General features: G+C 37.0%; 1 protein-coding gene across 1 annotated transcript; it reads right to left on the reverse strand.

Annotated features, from left to right (window-relative positions):
- Positions 1–390: 390 nt before the first annotated feature.
- On the reverse strand, positions 391–16,297 carry LOC109212791 (crossover junction endonuclease EME1B). The gene is made up of 13 exons (XM_019376469.1): positions 15,856–16,297; positions 14,842–14,985; positions 12,686–12,841; positions 12,471–12,574; positions 11,353–11,526; positions 11,120–11,273; positions 10,919–11,028; positions 9,640–9,815; positions 8,594–8,657; positions 8,357–8,475; positions 4,616–4,705; positions 2,385–2,499; positions 391–955 (listed from the first exon to the last, which is right to left on the reverse strand). Exons 1-13 carry the CDS (start codon positions 16,190–16,192, stop codon positions 773–775), a joined length of 1,926 nt encoding a protein of 641 aa, XP_019232014.1. The 5' UTR covers positions 16,193–16,297; the 3' UTR covers positions 391–772.
- Between the last annotated feature and the right edge of the window lie 285 nt (positions 16,298–16,582).

The raw sequence follows: 16,582 nt of genomic DNA on the forward strand, positions 1-16,582 counted from the left end.
TTTATATATAAACCAACCACTGTCACAACAAATCAGGAGCAAGGATATCTAACTATGAAAAAACAAAATCTTAGAGTCAAGCACTAGCTTTGATGGCAGTGTAGGTTATCTGTTGCTTTAGGAAGTTGTATCAGATTTGGTCTCAAAACTGCGCATTATGCTAATTAGGTACACCAAAAACAATGATTAAGGGGAATAAACATCACAAATAATCTTAATGAACTTCTAGCCGACTAAACAAATAGCAATTTTTAAATTTAATCAACTACAACATACCTAGTATATTTTCATAGTAGGAGATTGGAAAGGATAGTGTGTGCAGACCTTAACCTTATCTTATCGAGGTAGAGATTGTTTCCTGTAAACGCTCGGCTCAAAAAAAAAAAGGAGTGAGAAGCCATGTGAGAAATATTAATCAACTAAATGAAAAATAAACATATTTGGTAAATGCTGAGACTACTTTCAGAAAATAGAACAATTAAAGAGGACAGCTAAGCTATCATTTCAATGCAGTTAACACCAACTCTTTACCTACTATTACGGCAACCAAAATTCAAAAAGGAATATATACAATTAATATACTAATTCTTTTTTAGAAAGGGAATTCTTAGATGGGATTTGCTCCAACCAGTAGCCCATTTGCTCCAATCTTGATGGGCATGATTGCCTTGGCAACCTGCGCTTGTTGGCTAGATAGGTTAAACAGTGAATTAGTCAAGATGCACCCAAAGCAGCCTTGTCACAATCGATAACCCCAACAAAGAAAAAAGAATTATTCAGCAGAGTGGTGGCTGAAGAAATCAGCCCCGCTCTCAATGTCATCTGTCTTGATGCTTCCACATTGAGCCATCAATATTCTGTATACTCTCCTTGAACAGATCTCTCCCAATTTTCTATCATCACCCAACATGTTTTCGACTTTCAAATCTTTCAGCAGAAATTCTTTCTCATGTACCTGAATTTTTCAAGTGAAAATATGTCAGGAACTCGTGTTACTCCCAAAGGATCGACATATTTAAGGTATGATATGTATCAAAATCAGATCACCCCGTCACTATTATTTGTTTAAGAGACCAAATAAGTACTACAAAGCAAGCGAACATGTTTCTATAACATTTAAATGTTCAATATTATCAAGTTCTTGTTTAAATGAATCTTTTGACTGGCACCTTAACAGATCCTCATTGCTCAAGAACGAATTACATTTATCAAACAATACCCCAGCTCCGCAATGTAGTAAATCCACTAGTAATTGACCTTTCTTAAGCATATACCCTCCAGATGAACTGAATGTATGACAATCAAATGCAGTTTTGAAGTTTTCCCTCTTTTTAGAAAAGGTCTTCATTATTCGCCGACATCTCCAAAAGCAGATATCTTATTTAAAGTTAACAATGCTGGTGAAAAAGGGTGGGATATTATCCCCTTCAAACTAAATAATTGACTACTATGTACAAAGGAAAATATTTTCCAGAAAATGTTTTTCAATTTTCCCATGTTGGTTGGCTTAAATGTTTTGAAAAATATTTTCTTTATGAACTCATTTTCCTCCAATTGGAGGAAAATGTTTTCCTTATCAAGAGAAGGGAAAACATTTTCCAAAACTCCTTCTCAACCTTCCCTACCCTCACCAACCCATCCCACCCCCTCTCCAGAAAAGGCTTTTTTCTTTAAATTTTAGTTTTTTCGTTACCACCCTACTATCCTCCACCCACCACCCCCCCCCCCGNAAAAGAATATTATTTTTTTACCTATTTTTTTATGCAATTTCAAATTTCTGTTTTTTCGTTTTCTACACCACCACCACCCCCTACCCCAACTGCCCCTCCCCCCCCCCCCCCCAAAAAAAAATTAATATTTTTTAATATATTTTTCGGTTTTAATTTTTGTATTTATCGATTTAAAGGTTCAAAATTTTACAAGTTCCAAAGTTATGAGATCGGAGGTTTATGTGTTTGGAAGTTTTCGGGTTTAGAAATTATAAAGTTTACGGGTTAGAAATTTTGCGGTTTCGAAAGTTTAGGGGTTCGAAAGTTTATGAAAAAATGTGGGTTCGGAAGGTTGTTGGTTTGAAAGTTTATGGCTTCATGTTTATTATATCTAAATTATTTATGAATACTCTTGAGAAGTCATTTTCCTTAACTTGCGTACCAAACACCGGAAAATAAAAAAGATTACTACTTGTTTTCCAAGAAAATATTTTCTTAGAAAACATTTTCCGTTATACCAAACATACCCTAAGTACTACCTAATATTATTAGTTTAAGAAAAAAGAACTACGTACTAAACACAAATGTAAAGACAGCTAAACGTAATATCTAAGGTAAAAGTTTAATTAACCAGCATTGAAGCCTGAGAAAATGAAAGGAAATTTTATCGCCTACCGATTTACTTGGATCCATGTAAACATGCAAAAGAGATTTCATTGTGGGATATTTCTTCCATATGGCAATGGCAAATCGAGGCTGAACCTTTGGAATAGCCACCAATGCTTTCAACCTGCATGAGAGGACAGTTCATCAAATAATAATGCAGTACCCAAAACAAATGCGGCATCAAAGACAGCAAAACGGGAAAAGTAGTAAACACGTGTAAAAATGGGTAAGCCATCATGGTTTGAGTGATGGTAGTTTTCTTTTACCCACTAACAATAGAATTAACCATTTTGAAACTTCAGCCCAAAAAGAAGCACCAAAGTACACTAGAAACTAGCCAAGGCAACTAGCTAAAAGGTGATCATAACTCTCCGTCCTTTGGAGTCGAATGCGGCAGAGAAGACGAGATAAAATATCAGCAGTAAAGGATAAACATCCCTCTAAGTTTACAAGACTGGTGATAGAATAAGTACATAGAAAAAGAGAAAAAATGCGACTTAAAACTCAAAGATAGAGAAATAACACAAATTTGCAGAATTTGACAAACTAACTTGGAACATGTTTCCTGCATACAAGAATGATCTTGCTTTGCTTTAATAAGCTCTAAAAGATGACTGCAAGGGCTTAGCAACATGAAGAAAACATTCAATTAGAAGGTTTCTCTGGGCAATATTGAGGGCCAAGCACAAGTGTCGAAGTGCAAGGTCCGGGCACTTTCTACAACTTTTCTTGGTTTACTGCTAGGAGCATCTAAGAGAGACCATACTGTTTGGAACCCGGTGATTGGAAGGGTAGAAAAGAGGCTAGCAGGTTGGCAAAAAAGGTACTTATTCAAAGGGAGAAGGAAGTATTGATCAAAAGTGTAAAATCAAGTATCCCCATATAATTCAGGTTCTTGTTACACGCTCCAGGCAGTGATACAATGAAGTTTGGAAAAGATGCAGGGAGATTTTCTATGGGATGGTTCAAATGGGGAAAGTTTCACTTGGTAAATTGGGAGACTGTCACAATGCCAAAGTGTTGGAGCGGAATTGGGATTAAAGATCTAACGGTTTTTAATAAGGCATTACTGAGAAACCGGTTATGGAGATTCGGGATAGAGGAGAATGCTTTTTAAAATGAGGTGATTGCGGAGAAGTATGGGGTTTTAGAAGAGGTTGGAGAACCAAGAATGTATCACTTCCTTATGGGTGCAGGCTATAGAGAAATATATTGAAGGGTTGGGAAGAGTTTACTGAAACATATCATCGACAGTGGGAAATGGGAGTAGGGTAAGTTTTGGGGGACATAAGTGGTGCGGGGACAACATTTTGAGAATCACATTTCCAGATATGTATAGAACCCCATGCCAAAAGGAAATGCCAATCAGTCAGGCGTATTGGGATTTGAGGTTTAGGAGAAACTTACAAAATTGGGAGGTTGCAGAATTTCAAAATTCGGTCAAGTTGCTTCGCAAAGAGCTTCTGACTAGGGAAGAGTCAGCTTTCTCACATCTCTGTATGGATCCCTAGGGCACTTAGAAAAGTGTGTTTATTCACTTGGCTAGCTGCGAGGGGGTGATCTGGACGACAGAGAATATGAGGAAGAGGAAGATTACATGTGTCAATTGGTGTTTCATGTGCAAAAACTCAGGAGCAGATGTGAATCATTTCCTTTTTACATTGTCGGATAGCGTCCTGTTTGTGCAGGGAAACCCAGAAATAGTTCTTCGAACTCCAGTGGGTGATGCCAAGCGCGGTGAAAGAAACAATGCTTAGTTGGACCTACAGAATACGGAAGAGAAGAAACAGGACATGAGATGTGGCTTCTCTAGCACTTATGTGCATCATATGGGGAGAGAGAGATACAGGAGAGCTTTTGATGGAATAGAGAAGGATTTTGCACACTTGAGGATTAGAGTCTTATCCCTTATTTCTTTTTGGTGCACCTATGATGTTCCTATATGCATAGAAGATTGGGTGTCTTTGGAAGAAAACCGTATCTTGTTGTAAGGTTTTCTACATTTTGGTATAATTCTTGTATATGGGTGTTTTTTACCCTCTTTTAATGAAATTTATTACTTTATCCAAAAATATAAAGATGTTTATTGGTATTTGGTAAGAGAACAATTTGAGCCAAAATAGTAATCACAGCCTCAGGAGTACGTTATCAGAAAACTTTATGCAGCTTTTGACCATCACATTTGCTGGCCATTGAGGAATTCCAAACGTAAAAAAATTAAAAACAGCACAAGTACTTACCATGGGCTCTTTTTTATCATGTCCTTGTCAACGCAACTCTTGGGAATTAGAGAACCATTTGTATTAACAGATAGCCTTGTTAACTTGTTTCTGTAGAACAAAAGATCATGAACATCTTAGACATACAAAACGGTAGAAGGATACATTAACATCTTTTTCATCTCTATATAATATAGGCAGGTAGCCCAAAGAAGGAAGTCCTTAGGCATCTTGCATACTGAAGATATATTATGCCTCAAGCATCACATTCTCATTTTAAAAAGATCAGAAAAGACATAAAAACAACTTTTCCCCATCCAACAAAGGTCAAAGTACAAGACTCTCTCACATATTCCATTAATGGTGGAGGTCCCTAGAAGATGAACCATGACTTGATAGCCTTCCCTTATAAACTTCAAAAGTATTTTTCTTTGAAAAACTCCTTCAGTTACCGGCCACCCTTTACTCCTCAATAACATACTCAAAACTTTTAATTTGAATACAAGTGTATTTGAAGCAAATCATTAATCTGTTAGAAAGTATTGATTGTCATGTGACATGTCACCTAAAAACCTAGCATACTAGCACTAACTTAACTATCCGAAAAACTTTGTGTAATATATACATCACAGAAAAACATTTGGGGCTAAACTTCTGTAGCTAAATGGAAGTTTCAATGATACAAAGCTAATCAATCATAAGGAAGCACAGGTGTTGGAACTTGGGGCACTCCTTGAAGGTCAACGTTAACTTGTATTTTTATGCATTTATATAACATACTATCTTCAACATCAGGGTAACCATATATTCAAGCAAAATTTCTCCAGCATATTGACATCCAGACTAATTTTCTTAACTATTATTAATTGTTAAACATTGATCATGAAGAAACAAAGAGCACTTTGACATATAAATTAACTGTTAAACACTATAATAAACTTGGAGATACTAATTATCCTAGAGAATATTACTATTGTGAAGATACAGCCGAGAGCAACACCAAGCCCTGACTCTGCCAGTCTACCTTGTGATAACTATTAAGACTCTTTGAGCACAAGTTGAATTCTTTTAATATAAGAACAGTCTCAGCCCAAAGTTCGAAGAGTGGGGAAAATAATGACTCTAATGTAGGTCAGTGTGCTAGTTAATACATTAAAACTAGCGAATACACAAAAAACATGAAATTCAATTCCCAGAATATGAAGCATTGAGCAAAGGGGTCATTTGATCCAAGGATTCTCTATGCAAGGATCATAATAAAGGGATTGTTATTCGATTAATAAATAATGAAAGAATTGTTATTCAGTGAATAATAATATAGGGATTATTATACGATGAATAATAGTACAGAAATATTCATGCAGGGATTGCCTACTTTAATGGCTTTTGTAGTTGCATAAACTTTATCCAGGTACTGCTAATATTATTTTTGTTCCAGATTTACCTCCCCTGGAACAATATATAGATGTTTGCATAAATTAATTAGCAGTAATAACACAAAGTTTAATACCAAAAAGAAAAGGCTGCATCAGCTATTGCATAGCTATATACCGAAAATCAAATGCTTATTAGTTATGCAGTGATTACATATATAATGCAGAGTGAATGTTGTATGAGTTATACGTAAAAATTACATTGAGTTTATTTTTCTTATGAAGCTAACTATATGGCTATAGTGGCATTCTTCCTTCCTGGTTTACGTTTGCTCACTCCTGAATGTGAAATAGTCTATTACCATAATCTAATGAGTCAGCCAAATACAGAATACTAGTAGATATTTAGCTGAACGGTGTTCGACTGCAACTCAATCAGAAACTAATTCCATGAATTAACTAATTAAGTTGCTCAATTTTTATCTTTTTTTTTTTTTTTGATAAGGAACTCCGTATACAGGAAGTATACCAAAAAGTAGAGAATTTACATCAGAACATGATTCTCTACAAAACACGCCCAATCTTCTATACAAGTAGGGGCTATATGAGTGAACCAAAAAGCGATCAAAGATAAAAGACTATTCTTAAGATGTGAAAAAGGAGACTCAATCCCCTCAAAAGCTCTCCTATTTCTCTCTCCCCAAACTATCCACATGAGGGCTAACGGGGCGAACTTCCACGCCTTTTGATTTCTTCTTCTACGAAAACCAGCCCAGTTATATAACATTTCCTGTACAGTGCTTGGCATCACCCATTGAATACCAAAAAGATTCAGGATTGCCCTCCACAAAGCCGAGGACACAGGGCAATGCAACAAAAGATGACCAAATTCTTCCCCTGAGCTTTTACACATGTAGCACCAACTAACAAGTGTAATTCCTCTCTTTCGCAGATTTTCAGCAGTCAAAATCACTCCCATCGCCGCTAGCCATGCAAAAAAGCACACCTTCGTGGGCGCCTTAGGAATCCAGATCGAGGAGTATGGAAAAGTGGCCTCCTCTCTCACCAACATACTCTGGTAAAAGGACTTTAAGGTGAACAATCCATCACCACGCAAACCCAATCTCCAAGAATCACAAGATGGCTGGGGCCTGTCTTGCCCATATAGCAGTGTCAACAAATCTTGGAGCTCCACAATCTCCCAATCTTGCATGTTCCTTCTAAATGAGAGGTCCCATACTCCCCCCCCCTCCCCCCCCTTCATGCTCCTTACGAATCTGTTGGACCATCAATTCCTTCTGGTTTGAAACTCTGAAGACGTGGGGGAAGGAGACCCTCAGAGCATCCTCTCCACACCACCTATGATTCCAAAAGTTGATTCTCCTTCCATCTCCCACCCTGTAATAAGTGATGTTGCCACTGAAGGCTTCCCAATTCTTCATGATGCTACTCCACATGCCACACCCTAAAGGTCTTGTGATTGCCTTGGTCCTCCAACCACCTCCCGTGGAATCGTACTTTTCTACTATGACCTCCCTTCATACAGTATGCTCTTCTACCCCGAATCTCCACAGCCACTTCCCCAACAAAGCTCTGTTGAATACCCTAAGATCTTTTACTCTAAGTTCACCCCGCTTCTTTGGGGAAGTGACTATCTGCCAATTCACTAGATGAAACTTTCTAGTTCCATCCGCCGCATCCCAAATAAAATTCCTTTGAAGCCGCTCCAATTTTTCTATGATGCTCACAGGAGCTTGCAACAGGGACAAGTAATAGGTGGGCATACTCGATAAAGTGCTTTTAATAAGCACTTCCTTACCGCCTTTTGACAAGTACCTTTCTGCCAGCCTGCTAACTAAAATCTTGATAGTGCTGGTTTCAGTTAAACAACTGATTGGTTTCAGTAAAACCAAATCAGCTGTTTATTGTAACTAAAATCTTGATAGTGCAGCTCTTTTTCACCCTTTTTCTTTTGTGGGACTCTTAGCGGGGCTTCTAATCTGGGATTGTAGCTCCTCTTGTTGCAGCTTAGTGTCTCATTTCCACAATATTTACGTAAGTAGAGGTGAACAAGTAAACTCCCAGTACCACCGCCCGCCAACCCAAAAAGAAATGAAAAAAATATGAGCAGAACACTTCCCTTCCGAAAACAACATACTAAAAAAGAGGTTGGCCTTTCCTAATTAGGAAATGTATAGCAGACAAAAGATAGTAATACAAGGACTCACGAATTCACATTTCAGTTAGGTATTTCAAAATAAACTGGCCCAAATTTTATGGTCAAATTACTTACAAGCCTGACAAATTGATATTATATAGATGTTCACATATATGGCATCTGTTGCATTGTCCAAGAATTCGAGTTCACTGAGATAAGACTTTGACATACCTAAATTGGCAAGAAGCTAAGCTGTAAGTCAGTCCAGCTACATGTTCAGCTAATTCAGCTTCATCAACACAATGTCTTGAATGCACCTTAATGAAATTAATTGTTAACTTGGATAGAACCTACCCAAAAAGAGAAGGAGGAACTCAACACCCAAGGAATACCACCAGAAAAACCAAGCTTACATGAATCAGACAATTAAAAATATCCAATAATTACAAGAACAAGTATTGCAACAACCTCCTCTATAGGTGGCCGTTTCCAACCAATATGATTAGCAGGGTCCTTGTATTGACCTTGTTCCCTATCACCAATGCAGTAACAATTATCAGTCATTAAATAAGCATCCCAGTTTGTCACAGATGATTATAGATGATAGATATGAATGAAGTTCCTTCATAGTAGCTCTTAAGCATGATAAGTTGAAATGCAAGATGGCAGATGATCAGAATTTCACTGAAAGCATTAGCATATGAAAAGGTTACACTACAGTTCAAATGACTACTCATTCATCTCAGCACTTCCAAACTGAATCAAAACTTTAGATGCTAGTTGAATTAGGTGAATTGTCTGTGCCTCTCTAAAAGCTTCAGCTATAAGAGAGGAGAGAAGACACATTTATTTATTTACATTAGGTCTGCGCACTCACCCTCACATGCGTGCTTGAATCTTTTTCTTGAGCCAGGCACATGAAAATTCTATTTGATAATGGGTGATACTCGAAACCAAGACCTTTGCCTGCTCCAATACCATGTTGAGTTGTGTGACCACCTCATCTAAAAACTTAAATTGGACACATTAATTTGCTAATATCAGGTCTACGGCGAAATTATTCGAACCATGGATTGTGATACCTTTTGCAGGAATACATTCGGTAGTACCTTTGTCCAATGCCTCAATGCACATCAAATGGAGCATGTTCAAGAAACATTAATCTAGCAAGCATGTCTTCTCTAAGTCATCCAAAATAATTGGTTGCATGAACCAGGTGAACTATGAGACATCTCCAAAAATGTTGATGCACATTTTCATGTAGGAGTTTATTGCATGTCAGCTATATTTCAGGTATTATTTTAGTTCAGACCCTTATAGGATACAAATATGAAGAACAGTCGGCAAAAAGGAAAAGCAGAATTTTTCAACGTTTGTGCAGGGCTTTATCTCTCTGTCTTGTCTCGTCTCTTCTCTTTCTCCACAAATTGTTTGCCTCTTAGAACACACACAAGGAAAACTTAACAAGCTTAAAATTGAAAAATAGTTGGATGACAAAAACAAGTATCGTCAACCTTTTGTTGATGTATGCCATAAGTTTGTTTGTGAGATAACAAACTGTATGAAGAGGATAAAGGCGTTGAACACGGGAAACGTGACTCGTCAATGATTCGCTATTCACGAGGTCGCAAAACTCTTCGGCCTCACATATGATTAATACATATGGAACTTTGATAACTTCTGATGAAATCTGCGCAGAGTAAGAGTCTAATGACATCAAAAAATTGCGGAGCTAGAAATAGAAGCTATCCTTAGATAGAACCAATGCAAAGACTTAGAAACTGTAGCAGCAGAAGCATACAAATTTCATCATACACTACAGGTAGAAAGCTCAAAAGAATGAAATAAGAGACTAGCAAGACAAACTTTTGGTACAGTTCAAAGAAAAAAACTTTGGCGGAGCTATCAAAACCCTGAGACCAGCACTAAGCTCTTTTTCGTTTGATCAAGTAGACCAGCACTAAGCACTTTTTTGTTTGATCAAGTAGACCAGCACTAAGTTCTTTCTATGCCCAATCAAACTCTGACGTTATTCATGGGTGTAAGTGTCACTTTCTTCATTTAGATTCAAAAAATGGAGGAAAAAAAGAAATGAGTATAGTAGGGCGAAACACACAAAGGTGAATGTGATGAAACATTAAACAAATGGGAATTTGTGGGAGGGAGAGCATCTGCAGCAACTCTTAAGGAGGAATAAAAGAAAGAAAGGGAGAATTGAGAGAAAACTGCAGGCCGAAGTTTGGCCAGCAAATTGGTGCCAACCAAACCCCTCCAGCCGCATTAATTCCACAAGCTGTAATAGAATATCAACACCCATTTGTACTTGAGCCACAACCATAAAACTTCAAAATAACAAGGTATTTTATTTTATTTGATACACACACACACGCACGCATCTATATGGGGGTTTGAGTTAAATTGTAATGTTGGACACAAACATACATGCGTATATACATAACAGGTTTGAGTTAATTGTAATATTAAAACTCAGGTATTATGAGATTTCAATTGAATTGATGGGGTTTGGTCTCTACAGCAGTGGATAACCTTAAGCATGAGATTTCATTACCAGACACGAAAAATTGCTTTTGCAAAGATGATCATCATTCAAATGGATATCAAATAAATATGTAAATACTTGAGCAGTAAGTATAGTCAGTTGTGAAACTATTGTTTTACTAAAGCTAAATGTGTACAAAAGCTAACATTTGACATGTTAAAAAGTAATTATTAAAAGGTGGTTCAAGATGACAGGCTAATTGACATCTGCCATGATTCTGAAGAATAAGTTACCTTTGATATTTCCTCCGGGACACTAATTGACCACACAATAGACTTTTCAATTGGATTTGATGAAATTCGGAAGGAAAGACCTTTTTCGGCAAGCCTTGATAGCAAATGACCTGACTTGACAACATAACCACGTAAGACAGTTGTAATGCATAAAAATGGACAAAGGGGAGAGGGAGAAACAAACAGAAGAACAAAATCTACCTCCAATCGAGCCTAGTTCCACAACTTTATTATCAATGTGAGCTACAATAGACTTATGGGCAAACTTTCCCTTTTCCCACTTTTCCTTTTCCTTTTCTCGCTTTTTCATCTCTGCAGCTTCAGCTTTCTGGGCCGCCTTTTGCAATTTCTCTCGCTATATAATGAAAACTAGATTATATTCCATAACTAATTAACCTCGCCCAAATAAATATGTTTTCGATGGGAAGACTTACCTCTTTCTGCTGCTTCTTTTCTTCATTTAGGCGAAGACGTTCATCCTTTGACATCCTCGTTTTCCCTGTTACTTCATCTACACTGCTTCTCTTGCCTTTGACTTTGCCTCTTGGTCTTGAGATGTCATCATTTAACTCCAAAATATCACTTTCGTCATCAGGATGACCATGGTCCTGAAAGCAAACTAGACCATCAAAATTTACGTAGAGACAAGGCCTTTCAAGAATTTTAAAAGGGCTGCTAGACAAAAACACAAAACATATATTAAGAATCATGCTTTTTAGCGCCCTTTAAGCTAATTACTCAGCTATATCTCTGGACTGAATTATGATCTCAAGATGCCTTCTGTATTTGGCAGAATATGCACCCTATAGTCCTGGATATGTATCTGCTCCTCAGATTGCATAGATCTCTAATATTAGATTGAAACTCTTCTGTTTTTCTGATCAATATATAAAATTAAAAAAAAAACTCAGAAGTAACTTTTGAATCATCTTGGATGTTTGCAGTGCACAGGGAGTTGTAATTAAACGAAATGAGTGGTTCACGAACAAAACTAACTCTCCTACGTTAAACTTAACTAGAGCGGAAGCCGGGTTTGTCAACCTTTTGGCAAAAAAACATTGTTCATGAAGGATTTCTTCTACATTTAATTCTCTGGAAAACTAGCACTTAGGGTTTCGGTTTTCCACCTGAGGTCCTCCCCATATTCCTGAAGCAAGTTACGGGGTATCTGCATTAGCTTATAAAGTAGAACAAACGTCCAATCAACCTATTTTCCAGTGATATATTTAGTAGTTAGAGTACCAGAAGCCCTTAAAGTTAATTGAACATGTGCGTTCCTTTTTATTCTCTTCTTCTTTCGTGCTATCCACGCAAAAATCTTACAAGCTTCTTTGAATGATGCACATTCCAAGGAATGGTCCAACCATAATTCAATCCCCCACTGAAAGCTGGCTTCTCTTTCCATTTTGAAGGGCACACATGCACAAGATGGGGGGAGTTGTGGAAGGGGGATGTTATTATTCGTATTAAGAACACGGGAATGAAAATTTATTGCTATGCAGAAAAAGCAAATACTGAGAGAAAATAATAAACTTGAATCAAGGAAACACACCAGAGAAGGACCAGCTTCAGTCAAATATCGATGAGAAACATCCTCTGCCGTTCGCATAAAATTGTCATTACCTGTTCGACAGTTTCTCGTCTCAGATGAATAACCTGAAAGTTAATTCCAGCATGGAAACACTTCTTTATTTTTTTATTGAAGGGACGATAGATGCAAAGACATCTGTTGTCACTTAGCCAGTAGATTAGACAATAGTAGCTTACCAAGAGAAATTGTGGACTTAAAAGATCTGGAGTTCAGTTCTGTGTCATTTACAATTGCCTTAGCGGAACAAACTTTCTCCTCATTATTCCAAAAAACAAGCTTACCACTATCCTCAGATTCATTATCAGACTCCAAACAAATGAGTCCATCAATTCCTGAAGAAAAGCTTAGATCTAAGAAGAGCCGCACGTTAAAGTCAAAGAAAACACACTGCATAAGCAAAAAACATTCACAAAGGCAGATCTATAAAATAAACTTTTCAAATAAAATCTACCAAAATAGTGGTGCAAAGTGCTTCTGAGTTACGGTCCAACTGTGCAATGAAAGGTGTGGCAAAACCTGAGGCGTAAGAGAATCCTTTGAGGAGTGACATTTCTTCTGGTAAAGTATTATACCCAGAAAATAGGAAACCAAATTAGACAAAAAAATGAGAAGAATTCTACAAGTATATCAAAGCTAGGTTGTCATTTTCCTAATTGTTTCATATAAACTTAATCCATATGCTGATGTTCCCATTTTAGTAAAAATAACTACATATTAAGACTAAAATATCCCCTTAATCATCCCCTTCTGGCATCGGAGGAAAATACATATGAGGCGTAGACTAGCTCAAACCATTATGCCTGACCTCGACTCGGGGCACACCCAGAATCTGCCTTTGTGGACAATAACCGAATAGAAACACAACTCATAGGAGCAGTCAGGGTGATGCAGCACGAAGAGCAAACCAAACTTCCACTCATCCAATTATGAAGAAGAATTACAGAAGTCTACTACTGGAGTATTAGTTAACATGATATATGTCCACAGGAAACAAGTAAACAAGCTGGGCAAAGGTTTGACTCTTAGGGACAGATTGTGACAGGAATATGGCACATTAAATCTATGTCACATTCTGGTGGCAGACCAGAGATACTGTAAATGCATTTCATTTTCTTTTTTTTTATAAGGCAAGTAATTTTATTAATCAATGGGATAAAAACTCCCCTACACAAGAGATATACCGAAAAGTAGAGGATCTGCAACAAAGAATGATTCTCTACGAAAGACACCCAATCATCTATATAGATTGGAATCTCAAGAATGCACCACAAAGCAATCGAAGTCAAAAAGTTATTCCTAAAATGTACAAAATCATTTCCAATGCCCTCAAACACTTTCCTATTTCTTTCCTTCCATACAAACCACATGAGATCTAGCGGAGCAAGCTTCAAGCCCTATGTCCTCTAATCCTACTTCTATCAGCCCAGCTGAGCAACACATCTCTGACAGTACCTGCCATTAACCACTGTGTACCAAAGCAGTTCAAGATCACCCTCCACAGACACGAGGCCAGTTTGCAATATATCAGAAGGTGATCAACTACTTCACCCAAGCAATTGCACCATTTCATGTTCTTTATACAGTTAACTAGTAAAGTTGGAGAAGCAATGTTTCAGAAGGGCCTGGAAATGCTCGTTTATATAATAATGTGAAAGGTTAAGCCCCAACTTGCCCTTGTAGGCTCGTACTACCTTAAAGGAAAAGCAACTATAATGCCATGATACATCAACGTAAGCCTAATGGTCAAGCCACTGGATGAATGATGATGACAAAGCCATCACTATAAAATAATGGAGTAACATTTATCATCAAATAAAGAATATAAATCAGGAAACTGAGGATGTGATGTATAACATGAACTAATGACATAAGGAACAAATTTTTTAACTGGGATACTAACATAAATATAACTGTTACATCTTACACCTTCTCCAAATTATCGTACTTAAATTATTTCCTGTGCATATTGGAGTTTCTGCACATTTGAATTGCACACAAATCTCTCACAGAGAACTATATAAGAACTCTCCCAAAAAAATTTCCCTGACCTTTTCCATATTTCTCTGCATCATACAGCTCCTTTTCTATAGCTCTTCTGTCGCTTGTAAGGTTTGCTATTTCTCAATTAATTTTGTTGGGAATTAAAACCGTGTCTAACTTGCGCTATGGGAATTTATTATCTTCTTCATAGAAGAAAATATTTTGTGTCAGACACTTGCCTCTAGGACCCTAATCTAAAACCCAAGCAAAGAAGTCCCTTCATAATGGTATTTGATGTGACAATACTCGGCATTCAATAAAAACTTTTGAATTAGGTCAATTGAAAGATTACCGCCATCATTTTTGTGGTCTAAAGTTGACGAAGAGCAATTCTGCGAATCAGCAATAGCTTTAGTACATCTGACTATTGGGACACTATATTTTGAAATCTCGGATGCCGGGGTTTCAGCAACCATGGATGGAGTCAAATCAAGACCTGCAGGAAAGACTATTTTCATCAACACTTGTTTCCCAAAAGGAAGTCTACTATTGAATGCATAAGTTCCCAAACTTCGGAGAAATAAGACTTAAAGGCACAAATTGCAACAGAAATCTCAGTCATGGAGAAAATCTACAACCAAACCTTCAGCAACCATTCCAAACACCCAAAAGAAACAAAGGAATGTAGAAGCTCGCATATAGGTTAACTAAGTACAGCATTAGCAGAAATTCAGAATACTTTTCAAGATAACAATCTAAGTGTCCAAAGAGACAAGTGTCCAGTATTGTAAAATTTCAGATTAATTTCTAAATAACCACAAAACACCCAAAAACCAATAAATGTCCAATAAGGAATTCACGGTCAACTAAACTTCAAGTGAAATAGAGTTCACAATTATATACATTTCAAAATGATTTTTAAATAATCACTCAATATGCAAAAGTCCATAAAAGTATGCGGAGCTACCCTTGTCCAATATGAGTTAACTTCCGCCGAAAATTAGACTATGTAGATAGGTAATCGTTTTTTTATGTATACATAATTACATACTATATGTTGAACCCCTTTGCCTTCTTGGTGTGTTAACTTCTTTATAGTTTTTGAAATTGAACGTATTACAAAGAGAAAATAAATTAAACTAAATATTACGTGGGAAATTCCCAAATCCCTCACATTCTAAATAATCACATAAAGACCAAAAATAAATAAAACTAATTCTCAAGCCAATGTGCCAAAATTGTGGTATTTCACGACAATTTCGTAAATAACAACTTAAATGTCCAACAATCCATAATTCTAGCAACTCAAATTCAAATGAAAAAACGTCAAAGCCTATAATTTAAAAAAAGGAAATATCGAGCTCACCGGAAGATGTAGGGTTCAAAATTGAGGAAGAACCGAATGAGCATTTAACAAGTGAGACTTCGGATTTAGAGAAATTAGATATTGGGGTATCAGCCACGTAGGGCGGAGTGGATTTTGAGGGTTTAAACGGCGTTGGATCGTCGTCATCGATGATGAGAACAGTGGGGTTCCATTTAGTAGTAGACTCCTCAATTTTTTGCTTCTTCTTGGAGGGAATTGCCAGTGGCGTCGATAGATCAACGGTGTCGTATTGGTTGAGGGATACATAATCGGCGCCGTTGATAGTGTCGTCTTCGTCGTCGTCGGAGAGAATGTCCACGGCAATCGGCTGAGACATATTAAGAAGTTAGAAGTAACAGGCGTTGCTTTTCGGAGGAGGAGAGGGTTTTAAGCTTCACCGTTAGGGCGGGAAGGCAAATCGTATAAGAGAAGCCAAAGGGATGTGTTTATGGTTGAAATTTTAATTTTATTTTCACGTAGAAAATAAATCATATATTGAGAAATCATATTTTAATTGTTTTTTCGTGTTTAGTCCGGTAGAAAATAAGCAACTGGTCACACATGACATGACAGTTACTAGTTTCAAGGTACGCGTTTTGCGCGTGTATGCTATATTCATGAGTATATAACTTTTAAATATTTCAATTTATATTAACTAATGTTTATGAGTTATTAAAAATATTACAGAAAAAAAATGTAAGATTCTAAAAATGATAAGTATTAATCC

Source organism: Nicotiana attenuata, unplaced genomic scaffold (genome assembly GCF_001879085.1).
Source record: "Nicotiana attenuata strain UT unplaced genomic scaffold, NIATTr2, whole genome shotgun sequence".
In the NCBI taxonomy this organism is placed as follows: domain Eukaryota; kingdom Viridiplantae; phylum Streptophyta; class Magnoliopsida; order Solanales; family Solanaceae; genus Nicotiana; species Nicotiana attenuata.

Excerpts from the sequence above, each read along its gene's own strand:
- LOC109212791 (XM_019376469.1), bottom strand. The coding sequence starts at position 16,192 with ATGTCTCAGCCGATTGCCGTGGACATTCTCTCCGACGACGACGAAGAC. Across the intron at positions 11,029-11,119 it reads GGAACTAGGCTCGATTGGAG|GTCATTTGCTATCAAGGCTT; the intron begins GTAGATTTTGTT and ends TTGTCAAGTCAG. Across the intron at positions 4,706-8,356 it reads TTAGCTTCTTGCCAATTTAG|AAACAAGTTAACAAGGCTAT; the intron begins GTATGTCAAAGT and ends TTTGTTCTACAG.